Consider the following 22,095-nt stretch of genomic DNA (forward strand, 5'->3'; position numbering starts at 1 on the left):
TCTTAGTTGCATATATTGATTGTTTTGCACATGCATTCATGGGAGGCTGATGCCCGATTGGTGGTTCTGATCCTATGGTGGGGATCTGGATCGGTGAACTATAAGTTCATAATTGGTGGTTCTGATCCTATGATAGGGATCTGGAACGATATGAACCTAGTGTTCACGATTTGTACCACTTGCATATTAGATTGAGTTGCATTATAGTCGCATATGTCGATGTGAATGTCATGTGTTGGTGCGAAATATGTGATAATTGATTTAATTGTTACTTTGTGGTAATTGTGAATGATTATCTTTGATATCTTGAATTGTGAAGTAATGGTGTATGTGTGAATATATGAAATATATTGATATATGTTGAATACATGAATATGTGAAGTGTGATGAATTTTGGTGAATGTTTATTATACATTGCTCATAATTATATATGTCCGTAATAATATGAATTATAACTCTTTTGTAGAAATGATGTTTTGACGACATCGTTCAGGTACTGAGAAGTAGAGGTGCTTGCTTCCAAGGATTAGTAGGGGAGTTATTCCTTTATTTATTTGTTTATTATTTTTGGGTTTTGAGTCGTGTTTTGAAGGATACCTTGTATTCTTTTCTATTATGTTATTTTAATAAAATTATGTGATGTTTGGCCATTATGCCTACGTTTTTAAAGAAGTAAAATTATCAAGAGACAATAGTGATTTTTGTCTGACTGAAAGTGAATCCGTTGCGAAAGTGCATGTGTCGGAGTTATGGAAACATGAATTATATTTAAAGTGGTATTGAGCATGGTAGGTGTCTATGGTTTTTGAATTATGCGTGACATCCTTGAATTAATATGCACGATATCTTACTATGGTTTATGATATATTTTTTGCGGAGTTTAGAAAGGTGTTACAATTATCCATGAAAATAATGCAGAGTCATCCTATGTTATAATTCAATTGTATTGAACATTATGGAGTTGAAAAAAATATTATATTAATTATTTTTGTATAATTTAAAATTTTAGTTCATCAAATACTGATAATATGATAAATAACTTATAATAATTTTATAAATAACTATAACTTATAATTCAATTGTATTGAACTTTATCGAATTGACAAAAAAAAAATTAAATATTTTTGTATAATTTACAATTTTAGTCATTAAACACTGTCATTTTAAAAAACACTTTAGTTTTAATATGAATTATTATTAAATAGAATTACATAACTATAACTAAAAAATATTTATTTATTGAATTATAATTAGATTAATTTTTTTTAAATATATTTTGATTTCAATAAAAAATTATATCTAAATTTTACAATCATTGAGTTTTAATATTTAGTGCGACAATTATAATTTTATAATAATTTCTTTATTGTGATAATCTTACTCAATCTAGAAGGAGAGAGTGTGTAAATTAGATATCAACTATCAATTCTAAGGCAGTGACGTAGGAATCAGGATATCAATGTTTGCAGAATGTCAGTTTTGCGATAAATTTTTATTTTCTCCCGAAATGATGTTTAAATATATTTTTTCACAAAAAGTATTTAAAATACTCTACATATTTTTATAATGCTTAGTTAATTTTAATCATCTAATCAATCTATTAAAATATTGTTTTGAACTCTTATAAAATTATTTATGAATCACATACTAAAAGAATCCTCGTGTAGAAATTGAACCACATCTTCTCAATATAAAAGTTATTATTTTTTCAATAAACATTTGATAATTTGTTTTAATACTTATAATTTCATTGTAACAATGATTCTTTATGACAATATTAATTTAGGATTTAATGAAAACATTAATAAATATTAAAATTATTGGAAAGTTAAAAAAAATAAGAAAAAATAAATATTTTAAAAATAATACAATGGAAATTCATCTGTACTTGAAATATAGTATATAGTTGATTTAAAACTAAACGTTTTTGTTGGTTTTGGTGAAATATTTGTATGTGTATTTTTTAAAAAAATAAAATAAAACCTAATTTCTTTCTCTTATTAAAGAAAATATGGTCCAACTTGATAAATTTATAAAAAGGTAACATTGTGGTTAGGATTTTGATAAGACGGCTGGAAGCAATGGCAAAAAGTCGGAAGAAACACCGTAAACCACCAGCGCGTGGACGGCGGAAACAACCTGAACCTGCAACCCTAACATCATCGGTAGTAATATCAGTGCCGGATGATTTTCCGTTCGATTTGGTGGAAGAAATCCTTTGTAGAGTTTCCGTGAAACAACTCATTCAACTCCGTTGCGTCTGTAAGTCATGGAATTCTCTTATCTCTCAAAATTCTAATTTCGCCAACAAACACCTCCGACTGTCAACCTCAAACCAATCCCGCCACCATCTCTTCCTAAAATGTTGTCAGTTTGTTAATTTTCAGTCACCAGTCTCCACTTTCTTCACCTCCACAGACCCTACAATGTCCAGGTACTCTCTAAGACAGATTCTTAAAAAAGGAGAATCTGATCGGGATGGTGGAGGATATGTCTCCACTTGTGACGGCATCCTATGTTATAAGATTGATACTTGTTCAGCTATTTTGTTTAACCCTTCTATTAGAAAATTCATACTATTGCCTCCTTTGAAACACAAAATAAATGCCTTTTATACATTAGTGTATGATCGTTTCATTAATAATTATAAAGTTATTGTTCTTTATCACAATGAAGTCTACGTTCTTACTTTGGGTACAAATTATTGGACAAGGATTCAAGACTTTCCAACTCATGACCAGTTATTGGCTTCATCCACGGGAATATTTGTCAATGACTCTGTTAATTGGTTGACATCACACTTCATTGTTTCTCTTCATTTGAAGAAAGAGTCATATCAAAACCTTTCATTACCAGTCTCATTACCCGTCTCTAATGTTGGATTCAGATCTTCTTGTTTTGATACCTTAGGGACGTGGAAGGGTTGTTTGTCCCTTCTTATTCCCATGAGGGACACTTTTTCTGATTTTTGGATTATGAAAGAATTTGGTAAAGAAAACTCTTGGACTAAATTGTTAAGTATTCCTTACATGCAAGAATGGGGTTTTTTTCGCTATACCAAGATGTTATATATTTCAGAGGATGACCAAGTGTTGTTGGAGATTTTCATGTGTAGGAAATTTAAATATATGTTGGTTGTTTATGATTCCATAAACAATACTTTTAATTTTCCTGAATTTCAAAACAAGATTCATCCTATTACTATGCCTGAAGTCTACGTAGAGAGTTTGATATCACCTTTTTAGATGTTGTGCTACGTGACCTCATTTAGAGCTCAACTGATTTTCATGTTTTCTTAATTTTATTTTATGCTTAGGCTGATTGATTAGTAGTGACTTTACTTTTGATTAATTTATGGTGTATGGAATATGCCATTTGAAAAATTAGTATGTTATTTTTCATTTATTTGTTAGTTAGACCGGTTGGTTTTGTCACTGCTCATTACATTTTATACAGTAAACAATCATCAAATCTTCCACCATAGATTATAAATTTCTGGTAATCTTTATTCTATTATTCACAATGTTTAGTTTTCTTGTGTCAACCTAAATGTTGAAAAAAAAAAACAGAATAACAATAATAATTAATCCATTCAGTACTGTTTTATATAATTCAACAAATAGATTAGGTCATCATAGTTACAAAATTACATAAAATTCCACTTTAGTGTAGCTAATTTAATTAACAACAAACAAGTATAATAAAGAAACCAACACTGTAAAGCTAAGCTCAAGTCATTGGAAATCATTTTACAGCTTTGGTGATAAAGTGAAAAGATTTTCAGGTTTAGTGAGGACAAAAATTTGGAAATTTGAAAAGTGGTTCATTCTTTGAAAGTTATCTGACTTTGGTTTCTTTGTTGTACAAAGGGATAGGAAAAAATGTTTTGGTGGCTGTCATGATCGATTGTGGTGGTTGTGATGTAGTTTAATGTCGGTAAGCAATTCTCATTTTTCAATAAGATCATTATTATTATGTGTTACGATTATAGCTTCATAGGTATTGATTATGATTAGAGGGGAACCTTATGCAAAGGACTAAAGAGAGGATTAGGGACGCTATTTACAGGATTGTTGGCATTTCTTATTGAGTATCTTGCACCTGGTCTTATTTTTCGAGCTGCAGTTTATCAATAATACAGTTGTAAAGAAAAGTATCTATTTATTGAGGTTTTTAGTCTGATCAATTGTAACAATTGGCTGGAGATTCATTGTTTCACTGTTGGTTTTGTAGGAGATTCATTCCTTTTATAAGCAAGAATTACGACTATGGTGTTATGATATCTCTTTTGACATTTAATTTGATGACTGTGTCAAGTTACTGCATTGATAATGTCTTGATCATGGCAAAAGACCATATCTCTACCATATGCATTCATTGGTGTTGGCCTTTGTCTTGTGATGAGCCTATTTGTAAATCCACCACCGTATCAAAGCTTGATACCTCTAATGAAGGTAAAATATAAAACTGCTGGAGAATATTGCTACTTAGTAAAGATGAAAATAGATACTACGGTTCTATTGTTTCGGTCTATATAATTGATGGTGCAGTTACTATTTAGAATATTTTATGATCCCGAAAAACAAGCAGGTGAAGATGATTCATTTGAGGATCCTATTTACAAGTTCTACGGGATAGTTTTAGACTCTAAAGCTAAGGATGAAATACTTGTAAGTTAGTATAAATTGGTGTTTTGTGACAGAAGATCTTATAATAGTGTAGAATTGAACATGGATTCCATGGCAGCAAATACTTAAGAAGCTGCCACAGGATTCCATGGCAGCAATATGCAACAGTGGGAGCTTCTCTTCGTCATTTTAGTTACACTGTTGTAGCCTCTACATGGATGTCTTCACTCTCAAATTCAGGTACTAAGTCAATTATGTTGGACACATTTAAATCAATTTAGCTTTCAGGTTTATGCCAAAAATTTGACTTTTATTGAGATTAATTCGTAAACCAGAAACCAATTTGAAACCTCGTAAGATTGCTTTTATTCTATTGAAACCTTTTACTATGCCTAAACGTGATTATCATTGATTACATGGATCAACTTTTGCCATAATGTTTTACCAAATATTATGCTTAAGCTTAACTATTGAACAGGTGCTGGTCTGTCCTTATTAGCTGGAGGTGTATTTGGATGGACATTTGGGCACGAAATTGTAAATCCTTCCCTTCAACTTTATAGTATGGACACATTGGCTTCTGAGGCTAAGTTTCTGGAGTGGTGGAAAAGGAAGACTGAAGGGTATTGAAGTTGAAGCTGCTGGTATCTGAAAGTTAATTATGCATTTGTTATTAATGTTTTCGGTGTTGCCAGTGCAATTTTATTAGCTGAATAAATATTTTGCTTTGACATAAATTGAAATTTATAAATAATCACGAATAATTGCAAATCAAATTGTGACTGCCATTTTTTCTCTGGTGGCATGATGTTCTGTATTGTTCTAAAAATAATTTTGTAACTAATAATGTGAAGTTCTGTTATTGATGGCTTGTATGATGAGACACTTGCATTTGGAAAAATTTCTCGATTTTGATTTTTTTTTTTTTTTTTTTTATGTTTTGTTTTTATGAAAATAATAATGTAAATAAAAGTATGAATGGTACTTGGCAAAGAATTTTAATGACACAGAAGACATATACTAATGAACATGGAAAATTTTTTGTGAAATTATTTATGTTATCTTTAAACCATATAAATTAAGATAAAAGATAGGAAAGTAGATAATGTAAAAGTGAGATAATAGCATATAAATTAAGATAAAAGATAGGAAAGTAGATAATGTAAAAGTGAGATAATAGCATAGATACTGGGGACAAGTGGAGCTGAATGGTAATGCATTGTTGGAAGACTTTACTCGGGTAGAGTGTAAGAAGCTGATTGTTAATAACTCTGCAAGGCCAAAAACTACCTTCGCGCTTTGGATGATTCTAAGAGGTAGGTTGTCTAAAGAATAGGTTATGTAGATTTGGTATCATTACTAAACTACCTTCGCGTTTTGGATGACTCTAAAAGGTAGGTTGCCTACAAAAGATAGGTTATGTACATTTGGTATCATTACTGATAATAGGTGTGTGTAATGCAACAAAAAAAAATTGATAATAGGTGTGTGTAATGCAACAAAAAAAATTTGAAAGGATGTGTTGACTTAGCTTAATATAAGTAGGAATCCAATGAGATGGAAGGAAGAAAGCATTTGGCTCATCATTGAAACAAAGAAATAAAAATGGAAAAGAATGGAAAAGGAAAGTTTTAAAAATGACTATAACGGCGATTTAAAAAGTGTGGAAGGGGAAGGGGAGAAATAACACGTTGTTTTCCCAAAACATGTTGGACCCCCACTGAAATATAGAATAATAGAAAATGTGGCTGGCTTACATAGAAAATTTTAGTTTGATTTATGTTTCACTAAGATACCGAGATCCCTTTGAATCGGTTTGTAATCATTGTTTTTTGGAAATTCAATAAAATCATGTCTTTTATTTCAAAAAAATAATAAATTAGTGGAACTAATCAATTACAAAACAGCTACTTATAGTGAACTGAGCAAACTACCGCCAAAATCAACCCAACAATTAGTTAGGTAACAACGATTTAACTATAGTAAAGTTATATTATCAAAATAAAGTTATATTATCAAACAAAAGCTCACCAACACTGTACAATTCTATTTACATTGAAAAGAACAGCCACTACGTGGATTTAATTCAAAGAATTAAAAAGAGAAAGCTATCATAAACTCAACACACTAAAAAAGAATACAAAAATTAAAATCAAATGAATGAAATGAATATGAACCAACAGCAAAACAGATTTACGATGTACAGCTTACTACCAAAGGCGACCCTGTTTTTTCCGCATGGAATGCCTTCATCAAAGACACAAACTGCAAAAGGCTATCTTTCGAGAACCACTGAAGCTTTAATTTCAGAGAACCCGGGGCCGTGTCTCCATGACTGACTGTTACAAGATTCATTCGGGTAGAGGGATAAAAGTCTGTCGAAGAACATTTCAGATCTAAAGTAACACAGAAGCTATCACCAACCCCAATCACCTGCAAAGTAACATTTCAGACCTTTTTTTATTGTTTCTAATGTCAGGTATTTTCTGCATCACATAGCCTCAGAAAATACTCACCATCTCAGTAATGTCAGCAATGGAGCAACATGAATCGATTCTGTAATATGGAGACACCGCGGCATCTGATGAAAATGAATACAGTTGCTTGATATCTTCAATGCATAGAAGTACATAACCTCCTATCACAAACAGCGATCTTGACAGCCATGATTCTTCTGTAAGTGTAAAAGACAGAGGACAGCTTTATCTCTGTTAAGTGATAACTAAAAAAGAATATAAATACCCTTGCAAATTTCAATTAAAGACTTCCATATCCAGTACAATTAAATTAATAGAGCCGTGTAGTTTCTTAAATAGGGATGGCAATTTGGCCCATCCCCAGTGGGTACCCACAAAAAACCCCATATCGGGTAGGGTAAATACCCATAAAAATGGGTATGGGCACGGGCACGGGTAATTACCCATTAAAATATGCGGGTATGGGTGCGGGCACGGGTACTTTACTACCCAACCCGCCCCATACCCACACTACATATTTCTATAATGTCATTTATATTATTATATAAAAATGCATGATTCTAATTTTTTTTTAAAACATATCGCTATTAAATCATTATACATTTTAATAAAAGTGTTTACTTGTTTCTTAACTCAACAATAACATACATAATTTTTTTAATATTGTTAAAAAGACTTAAATTATATGATATTTTGTAATTAAACGATTTAATTTTACTATAAATGCGGGTAAACGGGTACGGATATGGGCATTGAGTTACCCACAGGGTACGGGTACGGGCATGAATATTGATACCCACGCGGGTTTGGGCTCGAGTACGGGGATTTTTTTAAACTGCGGGTATAGTACCCTGCCCATTGCCATCCCTATTCTTAAACCTTCTCAAGGTTCTCAACCAAACGAGCTGTGCATTGTTTCAACCATCTAAGAAAACAACCTCATGAAGAAAAAAATAGCATTCACACCATACTTCTGAGAAGTATTTAATAAAATTTAATGTTTTAGAATTCAGATCAGTAATTTAATCTTGAAGACTTTATGACCAAAACAAGAAATGACACGTGTTATTTTTAGTAGAACAGAATATAAAGGAAAAAATGTAACATTAAATTACTAGAGAGAAGCTTACCATTGCCATTCTTACAACAGATGAGCACCATTGCATACTGATATATGCTGAAATTTGAACCACCACATATTTGGTGGCTAAACAACTCAACCTGGACCTGCTCCAAACTGCCATTTAAATTTCCAAAACCAGAGTCTATTACAGAAGGAAAAATTGAAAATAGAAAGGAGCTGATCATAAATCATAACTATAAAGGAATTTCTGATATCAACTCCATCGAACTTTTCAAAAATAAAAATATAGACAGGCATTTCCACCCAAATTAATAATTTACAAAGCAAAGGAAACTACCTTCTTAATGAGCATTTAGCATTTCCATCATATGAATCAAACACGTGTATGGTCGATAGTAACTCTCTTGACATTTCAATGCTTCTTGTTACAAAAAGATATGTTTTTCCACCCTCAAAATTTACCCTGATGAACCAAAAGAATCACAGTTAAAAGTTACAACTTTAGTTAATATAAATTTACAAGTCCACTAACCTTAACACCTGAAGGCCCATTCCAACAAGCACCTCCCGAACCTCTTCCATTTTGTGGCAACTCAAGACTCTCAATAGTGCCCCTGGATGGCATATTTAAGAGGGTTTAAAAAGCAATAAAAGCAACCGAGTGCCAACAAAACTTTCTAATCTATTTTTTTAAAATTAGCATGGCTTTCTCTATGTTGTTATACTAATAGGAGGTACTTAAAAAGTGGTGTTCCTTTTTCAAGCTGTAAAACGGATAAAGTATTGGCAGTTTGGCATGCATTACAATCCTTATTCAAAGTTAAAGGAAGTAAAAATTGAGCATTTTAAGCACCAATTGATATATTTGTAAAATTGATTTTAAAAAATTAATACTTAAAGGATTTAAAATAATGTGTTTTTCAGAATGATACTTTAAAAATTAGCTTAGGGTACTGAAACTAGAAACTGAACTCTTCATAACAGTGTAACTGTTTTTCATTGTGTGAAAAGTTAGTTACTACAAAGCTTTACAAGATGCATTTATAGTAGCACCTTGTGTGACCTGCAGTAGCGGGTCACTTTACAGATAAGCTACAGCTGGCAGTTACTAACAGATAAGCTACAGCTGGCAGTTTTACAAGATTAGCTCTATGCTAACTACAATCACTACAATTACTCTAATACCCCCCCCCCCTCCCCCCCCCCCCCCCCCCCACAAACTCATGGGGAGGTAACAACCCTGAGTTTGTGTCGCAGCTCAAGAAACTTTGCAGAGGACAGAGGTTTTGTAAGCACATCTGCAATCTGAGCCACTCCAGGAATGTGCACAACCAGAATCTGTTTGGCCAAAACCTTCTCCCTGACAAAAAACAGATCAATCTCCATATGTTTAGTCCTGGAGTGCATGATAGGATTGTGAGCAAGAAGAACTGCAGACTGGTTATCACATAGAACAACAGGCTTCTGAGTAGGAATGCAGAGCTCAAGCAGTAGAGTTTGGAGCCAAAGTAAATCAGCAGTGGCCTGAGCTAAGCTTCTATATTCTGCCTCAGTGCTGGATCTGGCAACTACAGGCTGTTTCTTTGACCACCAGGACACCAAGTTGCCACCAAAGTAGACTGCAGCCCCTGATGTGCTCCTTCTATCATCAGGATCAGAGGCCCAGTCAGCATCACAATAGACTTGGAGTGCAGGAAGTTTCTGAGGAGAGTAAGGAGATAAATGAAGCCCAAAATGAAGGGTGCCTTTGAGGTACCTGAGTATCCGTTTAACTGCAACCCAGTGAGTCTCCAAGGGATGTGACATAAACTGGCAGACCTTATTGACAGCATAGGCAATTTCAGGCCTAGTAATGGTGACATATTGGAGAGCACCAACCACTGACCTATACATAAAAGGATTAGGTAGAGCAGGAGAACCAAGTTTAGTGAGTTTGCATGAAGCCTGCATAGGGGAGTTTACTGCACTGGAGTCAGCCATATGAGTTCTATGAAGGAGATCTTTAATGTACTTGGTTTGAGTGAGAAGCATAGATCCTTGAGAAGTTCTTTTGACTTCAATACCTAGAAAATAATCAAGTGCACCAAGGTGCTTAAGAGAGAAAGCAGAATTTAGTTTGTCAATAAGGATTTTAAGAAGAGATGCATCATTGCCAGTGATGATTATGTCATCTACATACACCAACAAATACACAGTGTGACCCTTAGAAGAGAAAATGAACAAGGATGGATCACACTTGCTTGGAATGAATTTGAGTTGAAGCAAGGCTGCCTGAAGCCTCTCAAACCATTGCCTGGGAGCCGGTTTTAGGCCATAAAGAGCCTTGTGAAGTTTACACACCAGAGAGGGGTCAGAGGCAGTGAAACCTTGAGGCTGGTCCATATAAACCTCTTCATGAAGCAAGCCATTTAGAAAGGCATTGTTGACATCAAGCTGCTGTATTGACCAGTTGTGAGTGAGAGCTACTGTCAGAATAAGCCTAATGGTGATGGGCTTCACAACTGGAGAGAAAGTCTCATTGAAATCATGCCCTTGTTGCTGATGAAAGCCTTTTGCCACAAGGCGAGCTTTATATTTGTTAACTGAACCATCAGGGTTTTCTTTCACACGAAAAACCCACTTACATCCTATGGATTTCCTGTTTGGGGGCAAGGAAACAAGGGACCAAGTGTTATTTTTGCATAGAGCATCAAATTCTGACTGCATAGCTTGCTTCCAGTTAGAGTCAGTCAGAGCCTGCTTGACTGACTTTGGTTCAGTGTGAGTGAGCAAGAGAGTAGGCTGTAACCTGGGCTGCACAAAACCAGTCTTGGCCCTGGTTGTCATAGGATGATCATTAATAGGCTTAGAGACCACAGGTACAGCATTAGGAGGGATAGACTGTGTAGAACTACTGGAAATAGATGGAGAGGACTCAGCAGAGACTGCTGAAACAGGAGAAATAGATGGGGAAGAATTAGATTGATTGAAGGGAACTGAACTGCTTGAAGGAGAAGTAGCAGCAGGAGAAAAGGGGACAGCAGTGAGAGGAATAGGAGTAGGCAGAGGAGGTAGAATAGAGGAAAGGGAAGTAATGGAAGGAGACTTAGGAACTGAAGAACTAGAAGATTTAGAGGCAGAAGAGAAAAGCTCCATGTAAGGGAATCTTGCCTCATGAAAAAGGACTTTTTTAGATATAGAGTCTTCCACAAGGGGATAGACATCTATAACCTTTGTGAGATGTAGAATATCCCAAAAATAGGCACTCTCTGGATCTAAGCTCTAGCTTGTGAGCATTATAGGGCCTCAATAGAGGAAAACAAGCACATCCAAAGACTTTTAAAAATTTGTAATCAGGCATGAGATGAAAAAGCAGAAAATAGGGCACTTGAAAGTTAATAGAAGAGGAGGGAAGTCTATTAATCAAGTAAACTGCAGTGGAAAAAGCATAGTCCCAATAGGTGAGTAGAGGCTTGGCTCAGAAGAGTGAGGCCAAGATCCACAATATGCCTATGTTTCCTCTCAACAACTCCATTTTGATGGTGTGTATGAGGGCAAATAATTCTATGGACAATCCCCAACTCAGCAAGGTACTTGCTGAATGGCCTGAATTCACCTCCCCAATTTGTCTGAACAGCTTTGATAGACTGTCCTAACTGGAGTTCAACAAGTGCTTTGAATTGTTTGAATACATGGATAGCCTCAGACTTGGACTTCAACAAGTATAACCAAATGAACCTAGAGAATGCATCCACAAAAGATATATAGTAGGTGAATCCCTGAGTGGAGGGATGTGGTGAAGGACCCCACAAATCACAAAATATAAGTTCAAGAGGAGTGTTATAAGTGGTATGTGACATAGGTGAATGTAATCTGTGAGATTTACCAAGACAGCAAGCTGAGCAAAAAATGTCATGAGTTTTATTACTAAAGGGAACATTACAACTTTGAAGAACCAATTTCAATGTATTGATATTGGGATGACCAAGTCTTAGGTGCCAAACATTAGGCAAACTAGAGCTACTAGTGACATTGTTAACAGTAGGTAAACTAAAACTACTACTGACATTGTTAACAGTAGGTACAGATTTATTCACAGAAACAGGAAACTTAGCAGCTTTGGAGACACCAAGCAGAGGAAACTCATAAAGACCATCTGACCCAACTTTGCCAACCAGCAGAACAGCATTAGACACCTGACATTTGACATAACAAGTATCAGCTGTGAATAGAAAATAAACATTGTTATCACGACAGAATTGACTGACACTAATGAGGTTTTTAGTAATGGAAGGCACATGTAAAAGATTTTTGAGCACAAGAGGTGTGTGTTTCTGTGATAAAAACTGACTAGAACTAGTAGAATTAATAGTGAGACCTTTGCCATTTCCAATATAGATCTGCTCATGACCTTCAAGAGGAACAGCTTGCTGAAGATTTGTGGCATCACTAGTGACATGATAGGAAGCTCCTGAGTCAGGATACCAAGATGCAGAGGCAGGTTGAGGAGCAACAGTCACAAAGGCACTTGGAGGAGCAGTGGTGACATAGGCACCTGGAGGAGTATAGGCTACTGCAGGTTTAGACTGTGGAGCAGCAGGCCTAGTCCAGACATGAGCAGGGACTTGAGGAAAAACAACTTGAGGCTGATGCCAAGGTGTAGCTGTATAGGGAGCCCCACTGTAGGCAGAAGGCTGAAACTGTTGATTGTACCTGTGCCAGCAATTTAGAGCAGAGTGGCCAACCTTAGAGCACACTTGACACTGCAAATTAGAGTGTCTGCCACCTCTGCCTCTGCCACCACGACCTCTATTGGATCTGCCACCTCGAAAAGTAGAGTAATCAGGCTCAGTGTTCCGAGGAGCATGCGTAGCAGGAGAAGACTCAGTGCTATCACTAGTGGCAGCTTCAGTAGGAGGAGGCTGTTGCGGAGCATGAGTCAGATTGAGAGAAACTAAATCAGGAGGTGATTGCTTCTTAAACTTGTTGAGCCGGAGTTCATGTGCGAGCAGGAGAATCTCAACTTCATCAAGATCCATGTCTCCAAACTTGCTTTCAACCACAGACACAACAGAAGCATAATCACTGGGAAGACCTTCAAGAATCACATCAATGTGGTGAGTGCTTGGCACAGGATCTCCAATAGAAGCCAAAGCATCCACAATCGTACGAATACGAAGAAGATAATCAGAGATAGATTGATTATCAAGCGTTAGGGCACGTAATTCAACACGAAGTTGACGAGCACGAGCGCGCGTTTGACGCTGAAAATAATTGAAGAGACGATCCCAAAGCTGATGCGAGTGAGTGCATCCAAGGACACGAGAGAGGATCTCGCTCGAGAGAGTCGATTGAAGCCAGGAAAGTAGAAGCTGGTCTTTCTGAAGCCAAAAGGAGTATGCAGCGTTAATCTTACCGGTGCGACGATCGTCGTCGGTGAGAAATTGCGGTGGAATCCGTGTGCAAACCACCAGATCCGTGAGGTTGTGCGCGTTGATATAAGGTTCTACCTGTTGTCGCCACAGATGAAAGTTCTTTTCATCCAATTTGTGTGCGATTTTGATCGAAAATTGAAAACGACGAAGATCGTCGGAAGCAGACATGGCCGCCGGAGAAGACGACGGAGAAACGACGTTAGCGGAAGAGTTAGGCGATCCCGATGAAGACGAAGATGCCATGGAACGAACGAAGCTAATCTGATACCATACTGAAACTAGAAACTGAACTCTTCATAACAGTGTAACTGTTTTTCATTGTGTGAAAAGTTAGTTACTACAAAGCTTTACAAGATGCATTTATAGTAGCACCTTGTGTGACCTGCAGTAGCAGGTCACTTTACAGATAACCTACAGCTGGCAGTTACTAACAGATAAGCTACAGCTGGCAGTTTTACAAGATTAGCTCTATGCTAACTACAATCACTACAATTACTCTAATATAGGGGAACTTTTTGTTGGGGCTGAGATAAAGTCATATAAGAGAGAAAGTAACCGAAATAATGCAATATGATATAGAAATGAATAAATGAGGCTATTGCGGTCAATCATCACATCATGTTTGAACAGTGAAAAGTCAAAGCTCCTGGAGTCGCCAGCCACAAATTATTTTACCCATGCAGTATTAACTAGCAAGTCTGTTTACAGTAATAAAGTAGCCAAACAAGAAGAACGTTGTTGGAAGAAAGTATCGTCTATTTGGGGAGAGTAATTATGTTAGTTTCCTCATATTCTTAGATTCCATTTTTATGATATACATTCCTCGATTAATATGTAAATCTTGTAGATATATATGAATGGCTGTGTCGAGGACTTCCTCAAGCAACTTGGTAAATAGTTTACCCATCATAGATGAATGTTTGAAAAAGGAAGGTCTCTCATCGTGAGAACTAATACTTGGAAAATGACCATTACTCCAAGAAGGCGCGAGACAGTGGTTATATAGCAATTATTGAATGGGAGAGCAGTTAGTTAGCAGTTATGAAATTTTATGCAATTATAAATATGAGTTAAGGAAGGCCAACAAAAAAAAAGAGTTAAGGACAAAGGAGGGATAGGGTTATTTTTCAATAGGTTGGCTGTCTAATTCCTAGAGGTTGAGTTAGTTACTAGTAGTAGTTATTTTATTTGAATTAGAGCAGTTTGTATTTCTCTGTGTTCTTATTGGCAACTCTGCATAAGTTACTCTTAGTGTTGTTGATTTTAACACTTATACTTATTCTGTTCAGTATATACTATTTATCTCTTACACACATATTCTAGTACTATCAGTAATATTATGGAAGGGCACTGAATCATGTTAACCTCCAAAGCACAAAAGTAGGTTTCATATTTCTTACAAAAATTAATATGGTAAGCGGGGACAATAGAGCCAAATGAATGAATGCACTAAAAAAAATGTAAGCTCCTTGTGCCAACGAAAAAGAAAAGCTACGGGCCAAACCTGATCCATCAGAAGCAACATTGATTAGCAGCACATAGAGCTTCTTATGGTTGCTCAGCAATACTGCAACTTCCCTACATGGATAAATAAAGAAATTATACATGCCATACAGAAATGTGCAATTTTTTTTAAGATATAACAAGTGCTGAATAATGTGGATATAATCATTTCAAGTGTTTATTTTGGAAGTATCACATCATCTCTATTGCCTATACCAGTAATGGTTCTGAGCCAAACTTTTGGGTGCAGGAAAAAATGTTGTGAAGTGGAAATTGATAATACTCTTTTTGTTATCTTAACACTCTTCAATAATATAGGATATGTAATTATGAAATGTGATCCAGAAATTTTCATAATATCTTTTATCTAAATGATCTGGTTTGGTGATAAAAGAAAACAAAACTAATACAAATATCTAACAAAAATATCTGAAAAGAAACAGTATTATTTATACATTTCTAAATTATTAGTTTCACATGATTGTTAAAGACATGACACTTACTTTCCATTATCAATCACTTTTCTTTTAAAATAAAGTAAAAAGAACTATAAAACAAGTATCGTTTTTGGGTATACCAAAGGGTTAAGTTCGGGAGATTTAATATAGTTTTTAAGTCATCTTGGGCTAGTTTATCATTCTTGCTATAAAAACTATATAGCTAACTAACCATGGACTTTGGAAAGAAAAAAAACAGGTTTGAACTTTTTATACTTTTGGCCACTTGCCTCTTTTTCCACCTTATATGCAATTATTGGGGTAGATTAGAGAAATAAGTTTCTAGCTTAACGGTTGAAGGAAAACCACTAGATACATCCAGATAATTTACAACTCCTTGCAGAGCTGAATGTAATCGACAGTTAACTATAGTAAAGACTAATCAATTAGAAGAGAAATACTTATCATGGGTTAACATCATTCGTGATTTTGTGTAAGGTTAAACACTCTGGGAATAGCCAACTTGATATTCTCATAATCCAGTGAAATGGCCATTTGAGCATACCCCAATTTAATTTTGAAGAGAAGCTCAACACGGGAAAAGAACACCAAAAGGTTAAAATGTAAATCATGATTATGAATAATAAATGACTTATATCCCTAAAATATATTTCCACATGAATAACAAGATGCCCAATCAACAGAACTGAATAAAGTGAAGATATGTCCATCTGATTTTTCCACTCAAATGCTCGTGAATTGGATCAACTGAAAATTACCTTTCTTTATAGTTTGTCTCTATTTGAAGGATGCAATTACAACGGATGCAATGACTACAGACTTCATTGGCTTCAGAATCAGCAATATTTGTATTGAAATATGCCATGATAAAATCATCATTCTCTATGGTAGAGCAAGTACGCCAACTAAATTCAGTGAAATCATCAACACCTGATTCTTGCCTTAAATTTCCAGAAACCTGTCCTTGGTGCATCTGCTCTTGTTCGTGACCACAGGCAGTGATGTCTACAGTATCTTCTAATATTGAAATAATTCTCTTGGCTTTTTTTCTGATTTTCCTTTTCTCAAACAAATCAGTTTGTTGGCTAGTAGAAAGTGCACTCTCACCATCGCCATCGCCATCGCCATCGCCATCGCCATCGCCAGCAGCATAATCAATTGAACACTGCTTAGAAGTTTGGTCACTAGATGAACCAACTGACCAAATGTCATTTTTCCCTATGTGAATAATTCCTTGTCTTGGGCTGCAAAAATATTCCTCGTGTTGATTTGGAGATATAAGTCCATCAACACTCCCATTCACATTATTTTTGCATGGAGGACTATCAACTAGAGGAACTAGTGGTTCAAATTCGGTGCAATCAACCACACTACAGCTTGTGTTACTATCAGAAGACGCCACTGAAAAGGAATCAGCCGACAGTTGCAAAATTTCCTCCACCAAGTTATGGCGGCGATGAAGAAGGTCTTCTTGAAAGTGAGGAGGAGATGTGGGACATATAGATGACGACCGAGACCCATTTACATCATCAATAGTGGTCAATGGAGATAAGATGGCATTTTCAGTCTTTAAATGTGCTCCTTGGGTGACAATGGTGTCAGAATGAGAATTTTTAGATTGTGAGAGGGGTGTACTAATTCCCTCAAGTGAAAAAAAAGCTTTGAAACGTTCCAAATCCACTCCCCCTAAGTCAGAAGGAGAGGCCACACTAGTATTACCAAGAGATCCTCTGTAGTCAAAGTATTGCTGTCTATGAAACCAAGCAGACATATCTGCAAAAGAACTATCATATTCTAAAGTATTCAAGCTACTTTCATCACCTGAAGCTAGAATAGAGTCTGATGCATATCTTGAGACTTCACCATGTTGCTCCTGATTTGCACTGTTTCTGAAGAAATTATCTTTCTGATGGTGTGATTTACCTCTTCCCTTTTTCCCAATTTCTGCTGATTTGTCAGAAGAAATATTCATCCAGTCTCTAAATTCCCTTAACCAAAGAATAGAACGCTCTTTCTTCATGTGTTCAATTTTATTCATCAAATCTGCTATTTCAGCTTCATCGTCAAATAAATTAGGATCCTCGTCATTTTGAGTTTCATTCACGCATGACTGAGACTCTGGATCAGAACATATACTAGTGATCTCTCCTTCACTCTCAATGCTGGCAACACGACAGACCTTTCTCTGCTTTGAGAAAACAAGAATAATGTGATGCTTATCTCTATGTAGATCCAACAAAACTATTAGGTTTTTTACAATGCGCTAGGTAAATATGTAGATGAAATTGGCCTCTTAAGTTCAATTTTAAGAAATGAGATCACTTAGAACAAAATCGAGGCGCAAAAGAAATCATTTATCACTTTTCACTTTTACATCTACATGTACAATTTCAATAATACATACCCTTCTATTATTTCCACCTTCCACTATAGCCTCATCCTTGGCAGGTACATAAATCCCAAAGCTGGCAGGTTGCTTATGCATACTGGCAATAATTATTTGTCTCGTCCAAAAATCTGTAGCATTAATTTCCTTCTCATCTAACTTTAACTAAACAACATAAAGGAGAACTGCTGTAAGTTTGAAAGGAAAAATGAAATAAAATAAAAAGACAAAAAAAGGTGAAGATTCACAAAGATGTGAACTTCAGAAAAATGATATCTATGTGTACAAAAAATTAGTACGAAATACCATTACAGTGAAACACACTGCTGAAAAGCAAAAACATATTGAGGTCACAAACAAACAAACAGATAGACAGAGATGGAGACATATTTTTAGACTGCATGTGTGTGTGGTGTGTTACAGTGTGAGCAAAATATATAAACTTACCCTTTCTGGGTAGGCGAAGAAACTGAATACATGTGCCCTATACCATCGGGCACAACATAAAGGATTTCCTTCCAACCACAAGCTTTTTAGATACAAAAGGCCCACAAGGAACTCAAGCTCTGAAAAATTGGAAATAATATTGTAGGAAACATCGAGTCCTTCGAGTGACTTCAAATTCTCAATCCCTCGCAAAGTAGTTAGAGCATTGTTCCTTAAAACAAGTTTAACAATATGACAGGAGACCTGCATGATCGAACAAAATTGGTAAGTGGGTCCAAAGCAAATGACTAACTGAAAGATATATAATAAATAAAAAATGTATTAAGAACTTTCCTTCAAATAATTTTCTTTCCCACATTTACATACTCTAAGTAACTAGCTAGTAGCTAGCATAAATAGAAGACTCTTCAACTAGATAGCCGATCGAGTTCTACAAACAATAAATTTGAAGTGACAAGCAAAAATCATCACACTAACAATTCCAAATAGCCAATTCATATTTCATGAATCACAGAAGTCGAGACTGCAAGCAGATTAACTTAAGAGGGCCTTGCTGCTCTTTATGTGACTGGTGAAATTAATGAAAAATGAACTAAATATAGATTGACAGTCCATTACAGGAAGTTGGGGACATAATGATTTCTAGGGATCTATCCAGGTGAATGAATGTGTGGCAAATCTGCATCTACTCCTTATATAGTGGTACATGATTTGATCAACATGAAAATCACAAACACAACACACATAAAAAGTCAGACATTTTCTTTTTCCCACAATAATTGGCAATTAGAAACTCATGCAAGACATATATTTACAACTTCTACTGAGTCAAGAATTCATACATTCATACCGTGAGCATTCAGACTAACCATAAAACTGTTCTGAATATAAATTCATCAAAAAGTCCATTAGATTCATTATTATTGTATCTAAGAGAAATGCTAAGAACACTCTCTTTTCAACACTCTCTCAAACATTCACTCTCTTATTGGTTGAAACATGTGTGGGTTCTACCACTTTATGTGGGACCTACTTTCAAAGTGAGGGACCCACACATGTTTCAACCAATAAGAAAGTGGGTGTTTGAGAGAGTGTTGAAAAGAGAGTGTTGCTAGCACTCCTCTTGTATCTAAAGACGGCTAAAAAGATTTTCACATCTTAGATGACCCCAGTCTGTAATAGTTTCTACTTTAAAAGTTATGAATCGCCTATCATGAGATTGGCAGGAGCATAAAACTACATTTTCAATCTCAAATTAATTACATGAAGAGCTCATCTTGAATTTATAAAATTAAACCAAACCAGCCCTGTCTTGGGTCCCATTGGTTTAATATAGCTTGTTTTCTGTTTGAGACCAAACATTCTTAATTTCTTATGCTGCAGCTGCACCTAGCTAATAGTTTATGCTATGAGGAGTCCTTAACACCTTTCAATTTCAAGGGTAACTAAAATACATATTACTCAACCAAGGTGGCCATAGGAAAAATCTAAATACAGAGAGGGAGAATACAAGGATGTATTTGCAGTCTCTAACATCTCACTGTCATACTGTGTTAAATTCAAGTTACTAGTATTAGAATAACCTGGGTGAGGCTTTACTGCAGTTGGCTTTGTTCTCAACAATTAGATCAGCCATATCATTAACAAATAAATCCCTCTAATCCAAAACTTTTACAATTTTGTGGCCCAGTGTTTAAAAGTTTACTTCATGTTTAGAAGGGAGAAAAGCACAAAAAAATAATCTCACTCCAGTTCGCCACTGATACCGATACAGTCAACTATGTCAACATCTTGAATTTTCTAACATGTAATGCAAGATGCAAAATATTTTGTCATCCTAAACACGCCAAGGTGATTGTATGCAATATTCTAACATGTATGCAATGCAATATTTAAACCGTATACCAACCTGTGAGAAGGGAGCAAATGTTCTGAGGTGATTAAAACCAAGGTCCAAATGCTTCAATTTGGCACAGTGATGCAAATTATCAACCTTTGCAAACTTGTTCCTGCTAAGATCAAGTGTTTCCACTGCAGGAAGAAGCTGCAAAGACTCGTCCATGAGAACCAAACCATTGCATGCACAAGATACAAAGGATAAGCGGTTCCATTGAGGAGAATCCTTTATCTCTGTTATCCTACTAGCAAACACATGGCGCAGAGCATCCTATACAATACATAAAATCAGGTCAATCATCACCAAATATAGATAGTCAAAGAAAATAAACGATTTCAAAGTGAGAAGAAATTGAACTAACAGTAGAATTATGACAAATAATCTTCTCGAGAGTATGCCTGAGCTCGAGCAAGCCTTTGGCGGCGGAAGTTGACAAGTCACAACCTCTGAGCTCGAGAACCTTCAATCTCCCAAACGGCAAGAACGACAGGGGCGTGGGATCCCTAACAGGAGGTGGCAACACGGAAACCACCTTGAGCGAGGTGAGGAGGCGAAGGATCCTCCGGAGTTGCTCAAGAGCGCGATGATCGCCGAGGTCGGAGACGTAGGCTCGGAGGTAGTCGACAGGAGCTCCGAGGAGGAGACTCTCAACCTCATGCAGCGCCTCGAGCCTGGATTGAACATAGTGAAGACCGGCTGGATTTAGCTTCAAGACCAAGGCTCCTTCGATGAGAGGACCGGCCTCTTCCTCGACGAATTTGACCAGCTTCTCCAGATAGCGATCTCCGGTGACAATCGCCATAATTAATCTATTAGAATAAGGCGTTTCACGGCGGAATTAGGGTTTTGAGAGATGCCGGCGATAATGACCGAGTCCATGTAAACAAAAAAGCGTGTGTGAACAGTTGCAAAAAGGACACGTGTATGGTTTAGCGGAGAGAGAAAATTGGAAATGGAAATTCAGAGAGAAGAAATGGAGAAAGGTGGTTTGGAATTGGGGGGGATGACGGAAAGAGAAACGGCCATGGGTACGGATGAAGCTTTCGCCTTTCAGAGAGAAGAAAGAGAGTGTGAATTGTTTTTATATTTTTTGTTTTAATTATTGTTAATTTGTTAATTAGTTGATTAAAGAGGTGATTAGTGTGAAAGGAAAAAGAAGTTGTTAAGTTAATTGTGATGAATGATTGGTGTTGGTGTTTGAATATAATAGGATGAAAAAGACACGTGCCTTTGCATTTTGTTCGCTTCACTAACCTGTCACTTTTTTGTCTCTTCAAATTAGTTCAAATTAAGAAAAGTTTAAGTTCCAATATTTCATTTGTCAAAAAAAAAAGAAATTTCCAATATTCCATTCCATGCACCAACAAGCGGTATTATAAACTCTGATTATTCTCTCTTATTTGCAAGACAAAACTAATATTAAATCTCCTCTAAAAACAAAGACAAAAAATCTGCCACTATCAGAATACCTAGGATAGTATTGAAAATATTACAGGAATTTCAAAGTGATAAGCTATATTAGCAAAAGGAAAAAAGAAATTTAAATTTATTTAATAATTGATAATATCTTATATACAATGGTGATGGGAGGAATTGTGTTATGGGCTATATATAAAACAGTCAAACTTCAAACAAATAGACCATTTTTGCCTTCTTTTTTTTTTTTTTTTGCGTATAGAACAAAAGTCTTTTTTTTTTTTCGATCAATTTGACGGTTGACTATAATTTGACATTCAAGGTCATCGTAGTAAGCTTTGTTTTATTGTTTGTCGATCAACCTTAGTTCTACTACAGAACATTG

The 22,095-nt window shown here is 35.7% G+C and overlaps 3 protein-coding genes across 6 annotated transcripts; 2 read left to right on the forward strand and 1 right to left on the reverse strand.

Annotated features, from left to right (window-relative positions):
• The first annotated feature begins 2,016 nt into the window (after positions 1 to 2,016).
• LOC131603942 (F-box/kelch-repeat protein At3g23880-like) lies at positions 2,017 to 6,251 on the forward strand. 3 transcript variants are annotated; one of them, XM_058876418.1, is made up of 3 exons: positions 2,017 to 3,936; positions 4,019 to 4,868; positions 5,107 to 6,251. In XM_058876418.1, exon 1 carries the CDS (start codon positions 2,082 to 2,084, stop codon positions 3,243 to 3,245), a length of 1,164 nt encoding a protein of 387 aa, XP_058732401.1. In that variant the 5' UTR covers positions 2,017 to 2,081; the 3' UTR covers positions 3,246 to 3,936; positions 4,019 to 4,868; positions 5,107 to 6,251. The 3 variants fall into 3 exon arrangements, with proteins under 3 accessions (XP_058732401.1, XP_058732402.1, XP_058732400.1); XM_058876419.1 differs by having other exon boundaries at positions 4,234 to 4,868; XM_058876417.1 differs by having other exon boundaries at positions 2,017 to 4,868.
• On the forward strand, positions 4,343 to 5,258 carry LOC131606024 (succinate dehydrogenase subunit 6, mitochondrial-like). The gene is made up of 4 exons (XM_058878311.1): positions 4,343 to 4,454; positions 4,591 to 4,670; positions 4,784 to 4,868; positions 5,107 to 5,258. Exons 1-4 carry the CDS (start codon positions 4,343 to 4,345, stop codon positions 5,256 to 5,258), a joined length of 429 nt encoding a protein of 142 aa, XP_058734294.1.
• Positions 6,252 to 6,616: 365 nt separating the features above from the next.
• LOC131603941 (uncharacterized) lies at positions 6,617 to 21,416 on the reverse strand. Of its 2 annotated transcripts, none has more exons than XM_058876416.1 (11): positions 20,656 to 21,413; positions 20,307 to 20,564; positions 18,398 to 18,640; positions 17,969 to 18,115; positions 16,323 to 17,749; positions 15,108 to 15,181; positions 8,722 to 8,803; positions 8,527 to 8,652; positions 8,236 to 8,342; positions 7,145 to 7,302; positions 6,617 to 7,061 (listed from the first exon to the last, which is right to left on the reverse strand). In XM_058876416.1, the coding sequence occupies exons 1-11, from the start codon at positions 21,094 to 21,096 to the stop codon at positions 6,822 to 6,824; spliced, it is 3,303 nt and encodes a 1,100-aa protein (XP_058732399.1). In that variant the 5' UTR covers positions 21,097 to 21,413; the 3' UTR covers positions 6,617 to 6,821. The 2 variants fall into 2 exon arrangements, 1 of the variants encoding a protein (XP_058732399.1); XR_009284552.1 differs by having other exon boundaries at positions 6,925 to 7,061; positions 8,236 to 8,332; positions 20,656 to 21,416.
• Between the last annotated feature and the right edge of the window lie 679 nt (positions 21,417 to 22,095).

This window comes from Vicia villosa, linkage group LG5 (genome assembly GCF_029867415.1).
Source record: "Vicia villosa cultivar HV-30 ecotype Madison, WI linkage group LG5, Vvil1.0, whole genome shotgun sequence".
NCBI lineage: Eukaryota > Viridiplantae > Streptophyta > Magnoliopsida > Fabales > Fabaceae > Vicia > Vicia villosa.

Coding starts and splice junctions, on each gene's coding strand:
- LOC131603942 (XM_058876417.1), top strand. CDS start 2,082: ATGGCAAAAAGTCGGAAGAAACACCGTAAACCACCAGCGCGTGGACGG.
- LOC131606024 (XM_058878311.1), top strand. CDS start 4,343: ATGGCAAAAGACCATATCTCTACCATATGCATTCATTGGTGTTGGCCT. Junction 4,671..4,783: donor AAGCTAAGGATGAAATACTT/GTAAGTTAGTAT, acceptor ATTCCATGGCAG/CAATATGCAACAGTGGGAGC. Junction 4,869..5,106: donor GTCTTCACTCTCAAATTCAG/GTACTAAGTCAA, acceptor ACTATTGAACAG/GTGCTGGTCTGTCCTTATTA.
- LOC131603941 (XM_058876416.1), bottom strand. CDS start 21,096: ATGGCGATTGTCACCGGAGATCGCTATCTGGAGAAGCTGGTCAAATTC. Junction 18,116..18,397: donor TCTTCGCCTACCCAGAAAGG/GTAAGTTTATAT, acceptor TATGTTGTTTAG/TTAAAGTTAGATGAGAAGGA. Junction 8,804..15,107: donor TGTTGCTTCTGATGGATCAG/GTTTGGCCCGTA, acceptor TATGCCATCCAG/GGGCACTATTGAGAGTCTTG.